The sequence below is a fragment of the Perna viridis genome, chromosome 2 (genome assembly GCF_037379345.1).
Source record: "Perna viridis isolate PV_CMFRI_1.1 ecotype Kerala chromosome 2, ASM3737934v1, whole genome shotgun sequence".
Taxonomy (NCBI): Eukaryota; Metazoa; Mollusca; class Bivalvia; order Mytilida; family Mytilidae; genus Perna; species Perna viridis.
Window position 1 is genome coordinate 20294832 of NC_142446.1, and position 20576 is coordinate 20315407.

Genomic DNA, 20576 nt, shown 5'->3' on the forward strand with positions numbered 1-20576 from the left:
TCATTTGATCGAATGATATGGCCACCAGATGCTCTATACTGAATTCAATCTGTCCATTCCTTCATATAGTGCAACATTTTATTAGCTTCTACCAGTCAAAAAGATTTCATAATTAGTAAGTAGGTTTAATATAAAACAATCTCTTTTAAGAAAAATTATAAAGCTGGTTATTAGAGTTTGGCATCTGTTTTAAAAATTGTGTTTGTTTGTTTGTTTTTTTTTTAAATCAAAACATACAGCTAAACGTCAACATGACAAACTTGAGAGTTGAATATTGGGTAACTCAAACAATTAACAACAGTTGAAGCAAAACTAAACAATACTCTGATACAATCAGTCAAACAGATTACTGGACTCAGATGAATCGAAATCTGAGATAACTAGAGGTTTTAAATCAGTCCACTCAACAGGTCTTTGAAGTTAATTATACCCCTGCAAACTCATTTTGGAGATATACCCAGCCTGTATGTCAATTGGTCCATTCTTCTGTCCACGTTTCTTGTTAGCAGAATGCTTCCTAAACCACTGAAGGGATTCTGATACTTTTTTTTGGGAAGGTTTGGCACATGTGAATATGCATGAAGAAGTATTATTATTGTTGAAGGACTCAAAGGGAGATAATTCGTATTAAGGGTCTACTATAGGTCTCACTAACCACTTCCGGGTCAAATGGCCACCCCCCTATGTAGTACCAAAAACACACTGAACCAAGACATATGCATTGTAAGTGCATTATTTGTGTGTATTATGATTTAAACTAGTCAAAATAAAGCTGAGAATGTGTACTTTAAAATCATACATGTAATTAACCACAAAAGTGTATGAATATTGTTTACATGTGTGAGTAATTTGCCTCCATGCTGTCAGTTAGCAGAACAGGTTAAAATATGGATTTTCAGTATTATTTATTCAAGTAAATTTTGTGAAGAATTTCTACAATCATCGTACCATTAGCATAATGATTATGGAAGCCTTATTTTCCAAGCTTCGCATGTTTTTGTCTCACTTCCGACTAAGGTATTACTTTTCTGGTGTTTATGTCCACATATTGTTAATTTTTCTGAGTGGGTCAGTTAGTATGAAGAATTTGTGCTAGGTCAAACATACTTAGTATGCATTTGCATTAGTATCCCTAAACCACTATTCAGTTTTTGCATTTTACAACACAACTGGTTTGCAACAAACAAAAAACTATCTAATGGTTCAAGAAGTAAGAAATTGGGATACTCTGTGAAATAAGGTGCAGTTCACTCAGAACAAATTATTTAAAAGTAGAAACCATCACTGACTGAGTATTTCCAGATTGTACTATAACTTCAAATAACTGTAAGACATAGTCGTCCATTTATTGAGGTTTGTCTGTATTCATTTCTTTCCAACCATAGAATATCCTTCAATGAAGATCTTCACATTTTTTTTGTTCAAGTTCAAATATTTTTGTGTCTTTCTGGAAGTTTTAAATGTTTCTTTTTCTAATAGATTACTTTCAGCATACAATGAATGTAAAACAGAGAAAGATAAAGAGACTATGCTTAGTGGTATCAAGTGTGGGAAGAGTATGAGGTATGTGTACAAAGGATGATGTTAACTATGCTTAGTGGTATCAAGTGTGGGAAGAGTATGAGGTATGTGTACAAAGGATGATGTTAACTATGCTTAGTGATATCAAGTGTGGGAAGAGTATGAGGTATGTGTACAGAGGATGATGTTTACTATGCTTAGTGATATCAAGTGTGGGAAGAGTATGTGTTATCAATAAGAGTATAATGTTTGTTTACAGATAATGATAAAGAGATTACGACTTTGCCAGTTCAGTAAAATGTTTCACTGGAGAATTAGCAAAATCCAATTAAATCCTTAGCATTTGTCTTAAATATACTGTAATTTTCCTAATTTCCTAGATAATCACAAAAGGAGTAAACCCGAAAGTCACTGAAAGTGGTATATGGTTATCAGAATATTGCCCTATAGTTACTGGCAATTTGACAACTTTTTTGCCTTTTTATACAACCACAAATTTTTTTGGTCATAAAATGGTATCACCATGTCATTATCGTCTTTTTATGATAACTTGAGTTAAACTTATCCGAACTTTGTTACATTTTAACACATTGTTCTTAGGAACATGGCAGAGGGCTCTATAGTTTTTTTAGGTTTTTGCCATACCCCCAAGGGTAAGAAGGGAGAAAATGTGTATTAGCTTTGATACGAAAACCTTATTGTTGATCAAATTTTTATGATTCAGAGGTTCATCTGTTCCTTATGAAATTACAGTCGAACTCCACTCGATCAAACTCGGACGTCTCTAACACAATTCAAAGTACCAAACATTTCTTCTGTATAATCAATATGAATAACCTTGGATTTCTCTGACAATCAAACTGACTAGTGTGTCCTTTTGGTTATAAATCTTAGAGAATAACCCTCACTAACTCAAACTTGTCAGCCATTTTGTCAGATTGGGTAATAAAAGGTGTGAAAAACTGAAACCCTGTCATTTTAGTCAATTACAGGTAATATTTAAGTCATCACTAATTAGGTACTTTCAATCTAACATGGTACTAATTGAAGTTCAAGAATGTTCCGGAGTCAGCATGATGAAAGCATAAAAGAAAATCAGATGAAAACAAATTTTTGAGCAAAGAACTTGAACTCTGGAAAAAAAAAAAAAAGCATGTTTTAATGTCCTCTAATCAACATAACCTTCTGAAAGTGATTGAAAAATATCCAAGAACTATAACTTCGTAGGAATTAAGCAATTTCTAACGATAAAACCAATCTTGGACTTGCAAGGAAAAAATCCAGAAATCTACGAACTTCAATTTCTCTAACACATTTCTATGGTCCCTTGGAGTTGAAGCTACTGAGGTTTGACTGTATGTTAAAACATTTTTACAGGGTAGGCTTATGGTGAAAGGTTTTGCGGTCATAGGGTTAAGAAATTTGACCATGCCCCAAAAAATCAACTGAAAGTCACGGCAAATAAATTAAGTCTTGTCATTCAGTTTGTCCATCGAGACAGGGGTACATGGTTTGTCAGGATATATTCTCCCACAGTTTTTTGTCACCTGTCTATCACTGGAACTTCCGTACTATTCCTGAACACTACACAAAAATATAGTACAAATGTAAATTCCTTTTATATCATTTAATACCTCTTTTATAACAAGTAAATAAGTTTCTTGCAATTTATCAGCTCAATAATATTCTATTATTTATGCAAATAAAATTAAGATCTAGTCTTCATTATAACTCAAGATTTGAGGGACTCCTTTTTGGCATTGAAAGATATTTAGTAATAAATTTACATTTAGGGAATTATTTCTTGCAGAAATGTGTCTGGAAGGATGAAATGTGTTAAATGTTTTATTTTAACTCTTTTATAAGTCAAATTATCCATCCTATCATTAATATTTTACCATTTATAAGTAGGTAGTGAAGAGCAGTGATTTTAACCAAGTAAAATTGGTGGGAAAATTCAAATTGATGAAAGTGTCCAGTTTTTGAAAATCTTGTGTTAAGAAAATTATCTTCTTAAGTTGATATTGGTTTTATTTAAGTGTAATTGTTACGTAGGATAAATACTTTATTAATATAGCTTTTGAGTGTAAATGCACATTAACGTTTTGAAAGATTTAAAATCGGGGAAAAAGGTGAAATGGAACAAAATATGTAAATGCGTGTGAAGTTTGATCAGTAGTAAAGCTTGACTTTCCGTTTATACATATTAAAAAGGACAGTTCTTAATAGTATTTAAAATGGAATTTATTATCACAATTTCATTTAACATCATATAACCTTTGAAATTTTGTTCATACTACAATTTTCACAAGAATCAAAAACCACCAGTGCTATCAGCACTTTGATTTAGATACAGCTTCGAAATTTTGTGGGATAGTTTAATTAAGAAACTTGAATATTCTGTAGGAGTAAAAAGGAGTATGTGTAAATGGTTCGTCTCGCTATTTATTCCCACAGATATGTGGTACAGGTTTATAGTTGGTAAAAGCATTATTGGGATATTCAGGAAATTAGTTTTCATAAAAAAATTGCTGAAATTAGAGAGTTGTTCTTAGAAATTTCAATATTCCATATGAGTAATAGAGGGTACATACTTTGTCTGAACATCTTCTTTAATAGTTTTTGAGCTACAGCTTTGAAAGTTTGCAGGATGTTTATACACATAATCGAGATATACAAGGACAAACATCATGGATTTTCAGAAAATGTTATTAATTTTAAACATAGTCAGACTTGTCAATTGCAATATTCCATAGGGTTACACAGCATGTCTTTTTGATAGCACTTCATTTCCAATAAATGCAAAATTTTTACCTGCATTGCCATAGGCGGAAGCAGGTCTAGGAGTTGGGTCACTCCATCCGTCCATTTGTAAACTTCAGCTTGTCATCACAAGTCCTCTGAAGCTACTCACCAGAAATTCCTGAAACTTTGTATGTAGCAAGAATACCATATGTAGTTGTGCATATTATCAGGAATTTTTTATTCTCTAATTTTTCTGAGAGTTATGCACTTTTTGACATAAATATTTACTGAAAGTCATCATGCTTCAGCTTGTCATCATAACTGCTCTGAAACTACTCGACAGAAATTGTAAAACTTGTGACATATATATATATAGTTGTGAATATTATCTGATATTTTGATTCTATATTTTATTATGGGAGTTATGCCCCTTTGAACTAAATCTACTCAACAGAATTTCATAAAACTTGGTATGTAGCAAGAACACATGTAGTGCATATTATCAAGAGATTTGATTCTCTGATTCTCATGGGAGTCGTACCCCTTGTAATTAAGAAATTTCCCAAAAATCATCATCAATCTGAACTATTCGGCCATTTCTGCTCCACTAAAAAGTAATCTCAGATGCAGAAAGGAGAATTTCTTCTTGAAAAATTTGCTGGAATTGTAGTCATACGTGACTGGAAGTAGTTCTGTCCACCAGGTGGCGCTAAAAATTTGGTTAGATATCACAAGAAATGAAGAACAATAACTTAGTCAAAAATTTTGGCATGAAGCTAGGAAAGAAAGGAATGGTAAAAATTTCAATCAGTGAAACTATCATTTTAGAATTTGATCGGTCAAAATTCTGTGCAGATTCTACCACCTAGTGCCTCCAAGGTTTTTCTTAGATGTAACTAGAAAGGCTGAGGAGTTCCAATTGAAACTACTTACCTGAATTTTGTGAAACTTGGTACATAGTAAGAAAAGCCTATGTAGTTGTGCATATTATCAGGAAATTTTGATTCTCTAATTTGCATGGGAGTTATGCTCCTTTGAACTTAGAAATTTAATGAAAAACTTGGTATGTTAGTTGAGCAGATCACAAATAAGTTCCTGAGGCTGTCTTCATACAAGATTTTTTCATGTAATTTAAATGCTTCAGTGCAGTATGGGGGCATCCTTTTCTTCTAGCTTGCTCCTTATTTCTAAACAGTGTGGTCTACAACCCTCAAAATTAATTCTAACTATAAATTTATGGATAGAAATAAGGCTTGTTTAAAACATTTTCTGTGATCCATACTACAAAGTATTCAGAAACAAAGTTCTATTTAAGAAAATTCAATAGGTCATTAGAAATAGAAAAAAAAACGGTAAATACTTTTGGTCTTTCTGGTTCAGCAAGACCAAAGGTTTTCTATATTCATACTATGATAGCTTGTATGGTAGAATTTCTTAATATACTGCAAGTCCATATTGTTATTTTTCAGGAGTCTTGGAACCTCACAGAGTCGACAGATTTATCAGCTGTACTGTACAAAGGGACCTTTGATGTAGTAACTTTCTGTGTATGTTAAGTCATTGTCTATGAATTTCATATTCAAAAAGCAAGTATGAAAACCAGATAGGTTTTCAGTCAATTTGTTTAATCTGTTACATGATTTGTTTATACTTATTACTGTTTGCTCTTTAATACCAATTAAAAAAAGTTTGGTCTGACATAGATTTTTTTCCTGTTACTTTCCTAGTAAATATCTAATTTGTAAATAGTAGCTTGGCAGGGCAATTTTTTCTAAGTGCATCTGTCCTTTTCCTTGAAATGAACTGTTGGAGGGACACAATATTTGTCTGTCCCATTGTCCACTACACTAAGTAGACACATTTCCTCCCAATTTAATTAAAATTAGACCTATCAATTCTTCCATTCAATCATTGCATGTAGAATATAACAACACTCCATTCTACTTTCTGATCAGCCAATCATATTTTTCTTTCATTATTCTCAAAGCAAAAACCAAGCATCTGAACAGAAAGTAGAGTCTAAATTAGTTTGATTTCCTCTGAAACAGCTAGAAAGGACATTTTCTTATTTATTAGGATGTATTGTTATGAAATGTACTAGTAAATGTGCATTTTTGCAAACATTTAAATTCAAATATGTAGGAGTAATGGGAATATTTTTTTAGCCATTTTGATGTATTGTTATGAAGTGTAGAAGTGCTATTTCCATTCATCAGCTATTGTCTCATGTATTTGTCATTTCACTTGAAATGAGAGAATTATAGCTATATTGATAATACAATATATGTAACAATCTTGTTGGTTTTGTTTTTAGAAGCAAAACATCATGGCAAATAGTGTTTTAACTCAATAAAAATTTAAACAGCAAAGAGTAACTGACCTTTTTCTGTTACTATTGATTACATAGTAATTTAATAGTTGTATATGACATATAAATTAAAGGTAGAGGATTTGATCTCATAATATAATTTCAACTAGAAACAAAAAGGGTTAAAAATGTGTACTTGGGGAAAAAAATAATTCTTGAGGATCTTTCATAAGCTAAATCTAACCATGTATCTTGAATTTTGATATTAAACTACCATAGGAAGATGTTAAAACATATGACCACATTTATTCTCTAACTGCTCACACTTCAACATTAGAATTTTTTTTATGGAATGGACAAATAAGTAAATAGCACAATTTTAATCACAAAAAAAATTCCTTAATTTATACATATTTATAATACAATGTATACTTATATGATTAAGTTTTAAATGCCATCATTAAAATATGGTAATTTATCAACTCTTAATTTGTTCTTAAATTCACATTAATGTCAGTTGTTTATTATATTTTATGATGTCTGTGCACTTCACTGTACAATCCAACACACGTAATAGCTGTAAAGGTGAAATCATTTTTGGCTGGTGGTAGTTAAATAGAGAAAACAATCCTTCACCAAGATCCTCTTACTGCAAAATTGGTGTAATCTAACTTGTCTATTTTCTTTTCGTTTGAAAAAACTGCTCTGTTTATTGTGCTCATAGGACTTCCAACTTTACTTACAAAATATTTCCTAAAAAAAATAAAATTAAAAATAACTGCAACAACAAACTAATGAGCTTGAATTGCTCACCAAGAATTATCAGATATCCTTTTAGTAGTACTTAAAAGAGGATAACCAGATTTTCTGAAGTAAAAAATCGATTATTAGTTTGGGGATGTTCAATGGGTGAGCAGGCAGCTGCCAAACCTTGTCCATGAAAAAATTTGAAGTATTAGGAAGATTCTTTTCAAATATGGGTATTTTGTTTCTTGTAATGAAGTGAAGGTCAATAAATGGCGTTTAAAAATTTGGACTATCTGATGTGGTGAAAATCTAGTTTAACAGCCTCCTTTTCAGATCAAATGGAATCAAATTCAGCTTTAAAAAAAAAAAAATCAAAGTTTAAAAAATTTTGCATTCCATTGAAAATAACTGATCTATTTGCTAGGACTTTTAGAGGCCTTTTTTCTAATCCAATCTAAAGGACCATTCCATCAATTTTTGCCGTATCGTTTATGGGTTTTCACAATAGTTTTTGTTTTACAGTTAAGACCAGTATTTTGAAATTCAATTAAAGTATGAAGGTCTGCTTTTGGAAGCATTCATGGAACAGTTTATTCCTCATTTTCTCAAGAACAGTAAATGATAGGGTTAATTTGGTAAGCATACTTCTTAAAGCTCTTGTATTGAGGCTGAGACTTTCATATGAAATTCAATAGAAAAAAAAATTTCAACATCGCAATGAAAATAAAAAAAGTTTGGACCTCATTTTTAGGACGTGACCCCCTTTGGCCATTTATGACTCAATAACTGTAAAAGACATCTAAAATCTGATTGAAAAACTGCAGGCAGGGATGAATGAGGAATCTAATAAAAAAAAATTGAAAATCATACCAAAAATAAAGAAGACAATTTTTTAGGGCATGGCCCCTTGGCCGCTTATTATTCGATAGCTGTAAAAGATATCTGAAATCTGATAACAAAAACACAGGCAAGGATTTTCATGATGAATCTCATAATAGTTTTCAAAATCAGACCTGAAATAAACAAGCTATTGTCAAGAAATCAGAAGAAAAAAATACTGGTTTCTGGTCCCTTATTCTTACTTGGCTCATGTCACTACCTCAAAAATCAATCCTGGTCTTCTATTTGTGGTACGTTGCCTTGTTATACAATTTCAAAAAGACTTATTCACTAATAGTCATTAGTTGTTGTCTGGACATCTCGATCATGCATGTTTTTGGCCTCCTTTTTGACCCTATTTCCTGAAAATTAAAGTCTTTATCCCATAAATCAGTTCAAGTCTGACCATTGTGGTATAGAATATTGTGAAACAATACCATGGACATTCAAATGCTTTATTTGGAGTTGTATAGTTAAATTCCATGAAATACTTGTTTTAGGTCCCTTTTTGGCCCCTATTTCTAAAACAGTAGGGGCCATAACCCCTAAAATACAAACCAATCTTCTTTCATGGTTTGGAACCTTGTTAAAAAATTTTATAACGATCAACCCAAGTTATAAGTTAAGTTATCACACAAAAACCAAGTATCTATGACAACAGTTTTGCGGTCATACAAAAAATTCAATTGATGAAATGTTCTTTTTGAAAAGGTCTATAGTCTTATTACAGTTAATGTTTACAAGACAACATGCAACTTAGCACATCCATTTTACTAGTTTTATTTGTGAAGGTACCTGTAAATTTATTAAAACTACTTTGCCATGTAAATGAGCCAGTTACTACAATATACTTGTGCATGTGTGTGTATTCTAGAAATACATTTTTCAACATTCATAGTTATACATTGTATTTCAGTAGATTGTGTCTTGCATAATTCAGAATATTAAAAGGTTATATAGCTTTGTAATAACTGACTCTTACATTTCATTGACTTTTTGAACAGATCCTTGAAATGTTCCTTTGACTGTCCCACTTGCTGTATTCATCACCCATCCACCGACACCAACCTCTCTGGCTTTATCAGAGGTATACTGCTTTCAAATATATCATTTCAAGAAAAACATGAAATTGCACTCATTGTCATGCTAGGTATACCCAGCTCATATGGCAATCCAAAGAAACAAAAAGTTGATATTGGACAACAATCTTAATCACTTACGACATATGCCCCATTTATATTAAGTTTCAAGCTACATTTGAAATCAATCAGTTCTGTGGCAGCTGAAACTTTTATTATCTAATTAAAATTAGACGTATCAATCCATTCGGTCACTGCATGTAGTTGACTGAATGGAACAACTGATAGGTCTGATTTTATTTAGATTGAGATTTTTGTAAAAAAAAAACAAATGTTCTTTATCATTCCATATAATGAAAAAATGGCAGTCCCACAAAACAGGAAGTTGATTTCACACAGCAATTTAAAAATTCTTATAACATATGCTTTAACTATATAAAGCCATATACTATGCATTTGACATCAATCCATCCATTGGGAGTTGAGATAATAGAGCCAAAATTCAATGAAACAGAATGATGGACAGACAATATGATTCCATTATGCTAACCACTTGTTGAGTGGGATTAGGAATACAATTCAATTTGCCTCATTAAAAGTGATTAAAAAAGTAAAAAGATGCACTAATTATCTTTATAATTATGCACTAGACAATGCTGTTTATGTTTACTTAAAGTGATTTAAATGTTATTTAAAAATCTGAAAATAATGGAAGTAAGTTTGATAATAGAGACTAAGACAAAGTGGCTTCTATGAAATTGTATACAAAACATGTACATGTATCATAAAATAAAATCACAAAAATTGTAGTTTGAATACAAAATTTAACCTTAACTCTACATTTATATGTAAATCTGAGAAGTTTGTCTATAATACATTGCTAGTAAATTGTGCAAGTAAAATAAACTTAAGGCTCACCTTTCTGAAAAATACACCTGCAAAGAAAACACAAGTAAATCATTAGTATAAAGAAGAATTCAGATTTATCCCACTCCAAATTATTAACTATACTGAAGTTCTTTGGACCAACCTGCTCCTAAAAAGTTAAAATTACGTTTTTGGGGGAAAAAGAATCATTTCTGCTGCACTTATTTTGAAGATTCGATCTACAATATGGCTGTTATATTTATTTATAGATCATAGTGGTAAAGCTGCTTACATGTATTTCAAGGTATATCTAAAAAGCTATGAACAACAGATAAAAACAAACACAGATGACCTTCAATTCTATAAATGATCTTTATGATATGGTATACAACATTCTCCATTGTAGAACAATTCCTTATTACAAATGTTGCCTTTGAAAGGCAAAAACTGCAGTTTTTGCATTTTCTAGCCAAAATCTTGAAAACCATATTAATAATAGAGACTTTCAGTTAATGACAATATTTACATGATTCTCTGTTTGGTCAAAGTTTTAGAACTATTCCATTTTTGAAAGGCCAAAAAATACATGTTTGCAGTATCTATTCAGTGTCATGAAGATCATAATAGAAACTTTCCTTAGATGAAATAATCCTTGTGATCAGCCCTACAAAAGAATCAACTGAGCGGTTGTAAGGAAGGACTCCTATTACAATAACATATATTTGTACGAGTAAAAGGTTTCAATGTTGTATTCAAATATTTGTAAGGTGAAAAAATGGGTTCCAGACAAAGGTGTTAAGCTTCGAAAATTCTAAAACGGGGGATCTCCCCCTCAAAATTTTCTCAAACCAGGAGATGTGCTGTGTTTTTTGTTTTCGTGACATGTTTTGGCAATAACTGAAGTAATTAATTATGATTTTAATCTGAAAATTCAAATAAGACAGGAGAAATTTCTGTGAAAGTCTCTAAATCTCCTTTGACATGGGCACGTCAGCAGGAGATTGATGAATTTTCATGAAATACTGGGAAGCTCCTGCCATACATATTTCCAACTGCACAGGTTTGTAGTCAGAGGGAAAATAGTGATGATATACATGTACATTTGTATGTGAGGCCACACATAAAATACAGTTTGTTTCCCCTTGGTAGTGTCTCCATGTACAAAACTAAAATATTACAATTTCATTGGTTAAGAACACTTTGCTGTATGTATGATTTTATCAAAAAATTGGATAGTTTACAAAATTTCTGATTTCATATTATATATCTCTATGTTTGAAGGTAATACACTAAATATTTAAATATATTTTGATGATCCTTTGGAAACTTTTTAAAAAATAAATGTCAAGTGCTCCAAAATAAATATTTGATGCAATGCATGCCATAAATATTTTGATCGCTGAGAATATCAGACCCATCGAAAATCATTCTGGGGTCACCGAATCAAATCTCTAATTTTGCAATTTTGTCTTATTTTCTCATACATGTATGGAGGAAACTAGAGAAATCAAAATTTAGTACTGGACCAAATGAATTTTCAACAGACATGTCTGGCGGTCTGCATATTTAGATGGTTTTGGAGTTTTCCAATTAAAAAAATTCCACATGATAGACATTTGAAAACTGCAGAAAGATGTGCATCACAGTTTTATGTGTACATGTCAGACAGAATGGGATACGCCTGAATTCCTGAAAAGTTATTGAATACCTGGGCCCTAAGTTTGCAATACAATGATCTTAGCTACTATTTTTATTGCTGTAAAATATGTACAGGTTACTGTTTCAGTCTGCTGTCATCTATATGCTTAATCCTGCTTGGCTTTGGCCCGTTTCAAGGCGTTTGGGTAGGTACATGTAGGTAGGGGAAATATTTTTTCTCAAAGTTCATATGATTCTGTTAAAACATGATCAAAGAAGTGAAAAATGCAGTTTTCATTATTTTTTTTTAAATTTTGTCAGAGAATGGCAATAAAATTATTTGGCTAAGGCCAGTTGGGGAAAGCGTATGCCGTAGAATATAATTTGACTTCAAAACAGCATTTTGTTTTGTCACGAAGATTCGGTGATGTGCTCCACTATTCGTACCCTGCACTCTGCCGTAAACTTCATAATCAACCGAAATATAATTTACATTTTCACTGGTGTCAGTCATGCTCGACAAAGCTCAGACTCAGCTGATATACTAGTTTTTTTCTGCTACACTACCTACATCGTACCACGTTTTATCAGTATGGTAATTTTGTTATTTCCCTTCATTTACGCCATATGCTACGTCCATTCATTGTATAAATATTGTATAAATTCGTATATATTAACTCAAATTTGTAAAATAAAGATTGGTGACTGAGGTTAACTTTAATCATTTTTAAACGATCATTTGAAACAAATAATAAAAAATAATGTGGCCGAAACGTGTGATGGCCGAGGTGACTGGTTATTTTGTACTTTTTTGATAAACTTATTGCGATTGGTCCGACTATCTTTCTCTGACTAATCAGAATGATCGTCTTTTAGGTAGAATAAAAAATGGATTCTTCTGCAGAAGCAAGTCATTCTGAATAGCTAAAATTTTCATATTAACGGAAAATGGATACACGAGAGAAAGATATAGGATTCATCCCACAGAAGGAAAAGATATACAACACATATCTTCCGTATGTCGATAATCTTGACAGTGAATCAAATGCTGTTTTTGCTGAAATTAAATCCAACCTTGGAAAATCTGTTGCATTTAGAGACATTAAGGTTGGTGCAAGTCACTGGAGTGGACAGTTAACAAGGTAATACTCTTTTCTTTTTTATGTATAAACCTTTTAACAGTCTTATAATTCGATGTAACATTCACTGATAGCCTTGAAGGTAATAATGAATCCATTTTTATCAATGACAATGGAGTGGGGAGGGGGATGGTAACTTACACTTACACTGCTAGTACATTATTCACCTCATTAAGTTAACTTATAACTCTGCCACTGAGGATCATACACTAGACTGCTCAGCGACAAGCCAGTGACAAACAGATTTGGCTTCAGAATTTATTCTTTAGTCATGTAAATTACGTCTCACTAGCCTCAGGCCTCACCAGGCACAATTACGAACAAATTTTGCATTGAAATATTGTCTATTAAACGTAAAAGGTCAATTGTTCAAGTACCATTGTGAGGTCTTTCCCATCCATTTCTTACTTTAATCTAATTTACTCTGCCCTAGAGAACTTGACTAAATGCCATTAACCTCTTAACAATTAGCACTAACTCCATGTTGTTATAAAAGGATAATTCCTGAATAAGGTAATGAGACGAGATGATTTATTTCATGCATATACAGTACATGAACCGATCAGTGCAACAAAAATTGCGATCGATCACTGATCAGTTTCCGGTCAGTCATTGATCCATCAAACCAATCTATTATACCAGTGATTGCACCACGTAATCACAGAGTGGTCACTGTATTTTATGGTTTTTGTTGTTTTCTTTGTCAATTTTACACATTTTTACATAATGTGATAGATTTAAACATCAAGTTATACTTTTATTTTACATTTTGTTTATTTCAAACAGATCTTATGTCATTTTGCATAACAAAACTGTGATCAGATCGGTCATCGATCTGTCAGCAATCAATCCGTCAACGGTCATTGATCCATCAAATCGTTACGCGGATCGGTTCAAGGACTGTATTCTGTATGGTAAGGTTTCTGACAATTATTAAACATCCAAAAAAGTTATTAAACTAATGAGAAATAGTAATTTAGAAGTTTCATTAGAAATGATATATTGTTCTCTGTTAATTTCATCAAAACTCATTTATAACAATACATAATGATGGTTTTCATAAACATAGAAAATACCAAAGGGAGGTAATTATAAAGTATCCCAAAGCATAGGTCTTATTACCACCTACAGGTCAAATGGCCATCCTTCTCTGTAGTACCAATAAAAAAACATGCAGAACATGGAATTATGCATTGTAAATGGATTACTTTGGTGTATATTGATCAAAAGTATTCAAAATGAAACTCAGATTGTAAACTTTAAAATCATACCTTTCATTACAAAAGTGTATGAACAGGGATCGAAATTTGTCTAGACCACAGGTCTAGTAGACAACAAAAATATCTAGACCTGAAAACAAGCCACTAGACCTGATTTCGCAGCCTTGATTGAAACCTGAACTGAATAGCACAAGATGGTTTGTTTTTGATAAAAGTGGCATTTCATTCATTTTTGTTGTGTTTTCTTCATTGCTTTGAAGTCTGGATCTTTTAAGAAAGTAATTTTTAAAATGAATATATAGAAGTGATGCCAGGTAATGGGCATTGGAACTTAGAAGACAACATAAAATATTATCTTAGATCTTGAAAGGCTGCAAACTTTCAATTGATTAACTTGCTATGACACAACAATTTTAATTGCAACAGTGAACACAATTTTATTTATCATCTGTGTCTAATTGAAAGTTAAGTCAGATTCAAATTCAGACTAAGAGCTTTCATGGCATGGTGGATATCACTAGCCTTTATGTGTTGTTTATTCTTCTTGTGCCAGTCAAGTGTATCCTATTTTAAGGTTTTTTGTTTCGGTTATAAGTTTGTCGCGACCATCCCTACTAGCGTTATGTCGACAATATTTACATGTACAATACCCAGTACATCTATTCCTTTTCTAATTTGTATTGAAGCCTGAAACGTTCGGCACCTCTTTGCCGAGTCATACACTTTATTTTTGTTCCCCTATTTCATTGGAGGATCGTTTTTGAGGGGTAGGTTTCAATACTTCTTCAAAGTGTCACCACTTGTTTACTTTCTTTTGGAACTACACAGTTAATTTTCCGAACTTAAAATACCTACCTTTCTGTTATGAGAAAGGCTGAGAAGTTCTGATTTGGTTTACCTTGACATTGATCAATAGTGATGTATGTTTGAAATATGCCTCTCAAAATCCTTAAGTGTTTAAAGACTGGAATTATGAAATTACTAATTCTTGGTACATTTCCAGAAAATTCTTCTGGACCACCGGACCAGTACAATAAAGCATTTTTCTACACCGTGACTGATTTTACTAGACACGGGCTAGCGGACCAATAGTAATTTCGAACCCTGATGAACATTGTGTACAAATGCGAGTAAATTGCCTCCATTGTGTCAGTTTGCACCACAATGTTGGAAAAATGTAACTTCATTATTATTGTACAACTTACGATTTTAAAGTTATATGACCAATTGAATCATTTCATTTTAGGTCACAAAATCGCATAACCAGGAAAACCTAAAATCTTTCTGAAACCTTGTCAAATAATACTGCCTCCTGTTTCTGAACAGTATGTAGCTTTCAGTTTGTGTGTATCTAAAACGGTTAAAGAAATATTTACAAAATTAATTTTTCTGCTACGGGCAGATATCTCTGGACCAACAAATGATCACGTCTCACAGGGTGAATTCCCAAGTCTTATCTCGGATTGTCAAAGATGGTCAAAATCTTGTTGTGATATGATTTAATCAGAAACGGGCAAATTGGGTGCCAAAAAAAAAAAAAAAGGAATAATCAGAAGAAATACAAGTAGGTCTTCCCATTGAAATAGGAAGGACCATAATTATTGAAGCTCATCAACTTTCCACTTTGGGGTGAAATATAAGATGGACCAATGCAATAGAAAATTCCTATAACTGTGTTTTGTTCAGGTCCTGTATTTCATTTTCAATTATGATTGGCATGACCCACTTATGGTGACCTGGGACTCTTCAGGAGGACACCATTTCAAACAGATCATAAAACTGTCAATATGATCACAATTACTTATTTGACACTAGAACAGAAAATTTTAATTCTTCTTTGACAACTTAATCATTTTAAAAGTATCAGCCAAGTGTTAAAATGATTTTAAAACCATATTTTCTAATGTAAAAATATCAGTTAGCCGTGATGGTGAAAATTTAAGGTGGTGAAGAAAGGAATGTTTCATTTTTCGTATAAATTCTTCCCATAAAAAGAGCACTATATCTCGGAAGAGTAATATTTTGTGTTGTGTACTTTAAGTAACTATTTTTTTAAAAATAAATATGATAAATTTAGATAAACTTTCTAGGCTTTCAGGATTTTTCAATAAAATCACTGATCGGAATGGACAACAAAAACTGGAAAACGTGTTATTTTGAGCTTATTTAATAGACAAGAATACCTTTTTGCACATCAACAGAATAAGGATGTGTATGTCTTTCCATTTTTTACATAAGGGAACAGAATGTACATGTACATGTACTCACCTTTATGATTTTCTAGGGTATTTTCCCAAGAGAAACACTCATTAATGCAATTTTTCAAAATGAAATATTTGTCATCTGCAGCATTCATGAAATGCGCTTAAGCTCTTTTTACAGGAAAATAATGCAATCAAGTGAGGTTTTTATCAATTAAGATAGAAGATCAGAATTGATATTGCAGTCGCCAGAGCCTTTATATTTGTAAAGCCTGTTAGCATCTGCAATTATCTTATTAAACTACCACAGGAAAATTGTCCCATTGGCATATCCCATCAAGGTTCAAGTGCAGATAGTTAGGTCCACTTTAAAGGTATTTCCTATACATCAAATCTAATTTTATGCTATTTACACCAATAAACAAACCTATTAAACAATTGTTACTGGAACTAAATATGCTGATTAATATGGTATGTATTAACAGCAATCCAATTAAAAATAGTTTATCAGTACAATGTACCTGTTTATTTCTATGCAACCAGCTGTTCACTGTCAATATGTTCAAGTTGTCCATTTATTTTTAGATATATAGTAAACTTTTTAATGTTTAACTAGAAATGAATGCTCTGCAAGGCTGTGAATATTCATCAATCATAGAAATGAAATACATGTATAAAGAGGAATACTGAAGCAGTATCCCTCATTTTTTTTTGCCAAACATTGTACAATAGGGTAGCATAACCCCTGAAACCATCCCTATGTATCACTCACTGTATCATGTATTTTTATTATGGTCACCACCTCTCGACATCCGAAACCTGGAGATGACAAATAAAAATGAAACTTTGCTTAGGGGATAACATAGGAATTTTGATAATGCATTTCTCGGGAATGGTGTCAGTCTGTGGTCTGTTGATATTGCCTTTTGTAATAATCATTACAAAATCTATTGGGCTATTTAGGCCATGTGTGAAGATAATAGAGCTGCGGGTGCTCCATATGCTCCAGGGCCTAACAAATGCATGACTTGTATTGTCTGAACCAGACATAATTGTTGAAATTATATTCTATGATTTTGGTGTTTATGTTAATGTACATGTTTCTGGAATTACCTAGGTGCTTAAGAAAGGAAGTACTTGAAATGACACATAGGTGTCTATGCCATAATTTGTAGCATTTGAGCTACAAATCTTATCAACTGAGGAATGAAGCTAGTTGAGAGGGACATTTATCTAAGGAGATGATTTATTTCAGTGAGTGTGGCGGCTTAAGTTTGAATGATTTGAAAGACAGTTTCAACCTGTAGGTTGAAAAATTGAATTTCGACTTGAAAATTTAGAAACAGGGATAGGCCAATTTGTAGTTTGTTGTTCAATTATTCAGTATGTTGGAGAGTTTTGTTTTTATTCATTTATTCAAATTGACGATTATTTAAACAATCGATATAAATTGATTCAGTACATGATTACTTTGATTACATTTAGCAACATTATCAATTTACAGTCATTATGAAATAGCATCTGACCGACAGACATGTCAGACAAAAATCAGTTGGTCAGATAGAAATTTTGGAAGTTTTGACTGTTTATATACATGTAGGAGTAAAGGGTCTTATTGGGGATTCAGTTTCTATTTCTTTAAGACTGAAATTATGCAACATAAGGAGAAGAACCAATTTAAATCAATCGGTTAAGCTACCTACTACATCGCAAGTAGGCCGTCCTGCCATAAATGTACAATATGAAGTGTGTTGTATCCCCCTGCAAGTACAACTACATACCTAAATTTTAAGAAAAAACATCAAACTGATTGCCAATATTTTGCTTTATAATTTAGCTATATACCTATGTCATATAGCAGTTTGCATTAACATTTAAAATTTTGGTAAGCAAATTAATAAGTCTTACTTTTGTCATAAATATGGCGGCTTTATGGCCTATTCAGACCATCAAAAATGACATCTAAAAGAGTAATGGATGTAATGCAATTGATGACAGTATACATGTACCACTTAAAACCATTTTAGTTAATAAGTTACAATGAATGAATTAGTTACATATTCAGTTCTATCAAGTTTTTTTTTAGCTCACCAGGCCTAAAGGCCATGTGAGCTATTGTTATCACTTTGTGTCTGTCGTCTGTCATTAGCTTTTTTTTGATATCTTCTCCTCTGAAACTGCTTGACCAATTGGAGTGAAACTTGGCATGGTTGTTCCCAGGGTATCCTCCACAATCTGATTGTATAAATTTATTTTAAATGTTAACAAACATGGCTGCTGTTACTAAAAATAGAACATAGGGGTCAATATAATTTTTACACGCCCATCTGTGACGGGATGTATTATGGTATACCATTATCCGTTCATCCCTCTGTCCATCTGTCCGTCGTCAACACTTCGGACATTAACTCAAAAACACTTTCGCCAACTTTTATGAAACTTAGGTGAATTGTTCATATCTATTGATGTAAGCTGCCTTTCGATTTTTATACATTTAAGATTTTTCGTTTCCTGTTATGAAGTTTTACTCTTTAAAAAAAGGTGGAAATGGTCAAGGAAATTTATTCATTGAAAAAGGATCATTTGTTATGATGATCGACTAATAAATCTGAAAGGTACTTGGTAACCTTGTCAGAAAAGTGTGTTTTGAACAAGATAGAATGTATGGTGAAAAATCAAGACTGCAAACTTAGTTGAACTTGAGGTAGCCTTGATAGTGCCAAATTTCTTGTGCATTTTTATTTACTTTTTTTTGGGGAGAGGGCAGGGTATTTGACAGGGATCACATTTTTTTTATGGTTGATCATCTAAATTCATTAAAAGCATAAGGACAAGTTAATAGGGTAACGGGTGTATCATGCTCTTAAAGTGCAGCTGTTTATTTACAAATAACTCAAAAAAAGTTGAATTTAGCAAAATTATAACATGGGGTATTAGTGTTCACCATCAGAAAACTGATCTATGCCAAAATTTCCAAAATGATTTATCACCTGATGTAGGAGTTATGGCCCCTGAAACAGATTTTTTTTGTTGTTTTTCACATGTACAACTTTGAAAATCTTCTCCTCTGAAACCTTCCAACGAAATTTGATCAAAGTTGGCATAATTGTTTCTCAGGGTATCCTGCACAAACTGATTGTTTAAAATTTTTCATCAGTTGACAAACATGGCTGTCATTACTAAAAATAGAACATAATGGTCAAAATGCTATTTTTGCTATTTTTTCCTCAACTTTAGTAGAATGAAAAATGAAAGCTACTTGCAGTATTGAAATTTTTTAGTTGAATTTTCATAATGGCTGTCATTTTGCAGCCGTTTTTAGCAGTTGCTAGGATTCCAATGATTTTCGGTTTCATGAGGAAATATGGCAATCTAAGTTGAATGGAGATGACGAAAATTTGTTCTGAGCAACCATTTTCCCCCTAATTTGTTCATTTGCTTCAATTTCAATGATATTTGATATATATATAGTAATATATAGTAAACATGGTCTTCTGAGTCGAAGTGATGATGATTTAACTCATTTTATGTTCTTTTTCAACAAATATATACTGACCTACAATGTAATGCCCCCTCACTTCTGTTGGGATAACAAGGCATGAGGGGCTTCTGTCCAAATTTTTTCCAGAGGTTCTAAAAACTCTTTGAAGGTATTTCCTGCATTGTAATAGGTACTCAGTTGAACTTAAAGCATTCATCAGTAGATGCTCTTTTTCAGCATTTTTTTGTTAAACTTACTTAGTTAATAGGGCATGGTTTGCCAGGTGCACTGGATATTTGATACACAACTTTAGTATGTGGTCCCATATCCTGGGATGCAATTTCAGGTCTTACTTCAACTTCCTATTTACGAACTTGGTGTATTTTTCAACCTTAAGACAACCAGGCCATTTTTGTCTTTGTCCCATTTTATTGTTATAAATACCCCCCACTTGCAAAGTAGGGGTTTATAGTGATAGGGGTGTCTGTCCATCCTTCCATTACACAAGGGAGACCCATCTCTGATAAATCTGTTACTCTTCCAAGAATTTAATGAAATTTCACAGAATCTTTGTTGCATGTCCCCATTGTGCACCTCATATTTTAGAATTTGATCAGAATCATTTGTGGGTTTCACATAGCAAAACATGGACTTTGTCATTTGTTAATTGGGGGACATGGGGGGCCTATCTCTTATTTGTTACTCCTCATATACCACTGTATGGAATTGAATGAAATTTGCACAGAATCTT

General features: G+C 32.3%; 3 protein-coding genes across 11 annotated transcripts in view; 2 read left to right on the top strand and 1 right to left on the bottom strand.

The window, feature by feature from the left end:
- The window catches only part of LOC148623992 (structure-specific endonuclease subunit MUS81-like), a 47354-nt gene extending 40552 nt beyond the window's left edge, over positions 1 to 6802 (top strand). For 2 of the 3 annotated variants that reach the window (XM_088566385.1, XM_088566383.1), the window contains exons 20-21: positions 1480 to 1563; positions 5736 to 6802. In XM_088566385.1, the coding sequence (XP_088422511.1) occupies positions 1480 to 1563; positions 5736 to 5802 (151 nt within the window). In that variant the 3' untranslated portion in view covers positions 5803 to 6802. Of the gene's footprint in view, positions 1 to 1479; positions 1626 to 5735 lie in introns of all 3 variants that reach the window. The other variant, XM_088566386.1, reaches the window with a different exon arrangement.
- Positions 6803 to 6939: 137 nt separating this feature from the next.
- LOC148623993 (acylphosphatase-2-like) lies at positions 6940 to 12417 on the bottom strand. 7 transcript variants are annotated; one of them, XR_015919592.1, is made up of 5 exons: positions 12232 to 12368; positions 10198 to 10214; positions 9183 to 9292; positions 8421 to 8562; positions 6940 to 7327 (listed from the first exon to the last, which is right to left on the bottom strand). XR_015919592.1 is itself a non-coding variant. In XM_088566392.1 (4 exons), exons 1-4 carry the CDS (start codon positions 12400 to 12402, stop codon positions 7207 to 7209), a joined length of 288 nt encoding a protein of 95 aa, XP_088422518.1. In that variant the 5' UTR covers positions 12403 to 12417; the 3' UTR covers positions 6940 to 7206. The 7 variants fall into 7 exon arrangements, 4 of the variants coding, with proteins under 4 accessions (XP_088422518.1, XP_088422517.1, XP_088422516.1 ...); XR_015919590.1 differs by having other exon boundaries at positions 9183 to 9295; XR_015919591.1 differs by having other exon boundaries at positions 8404 to 8562; positions 9183 to 9295.
- Positions 12418 to 12656: 239 nt separating this feature from the next.
- LOC148623994 (proteasome activator complex subunit 4-like) overlaps positions 12657 to 20576 on the top strand; it is a 95192-nt gene continuing 87272 nt past the window's right edge. The window contains exon 1 of the mRNA XM_088566393.1: positions 12657 to 12926. Within this exon, the coding sequence (XP_088422519.1) occupies positions 12733 to 12926 (194 nt within the window). The 5' untranslated portion in view covers positions 12657 to 12732. The remainder of the gene's footprint in view (positions 12927 to 20576) is intronic.

Bases quoted from the DNA above. Each gene is read 5' to 3' on its own strand.
- LOC148623993 (XM_088566388.1), bottom strand. From the start codon at position 12,298: ATGACTGACACCAGTGAAAATGTAAATTATATTTCGGTTGATTATGAA. The intron at 7,328-9,182 runs GTAAGAGTCAGT...TATTTTTTTTAG, and splicing joins GTTCAAAAAGTCAATGAAAT to GAAATATTTTGTAAGTAAAG.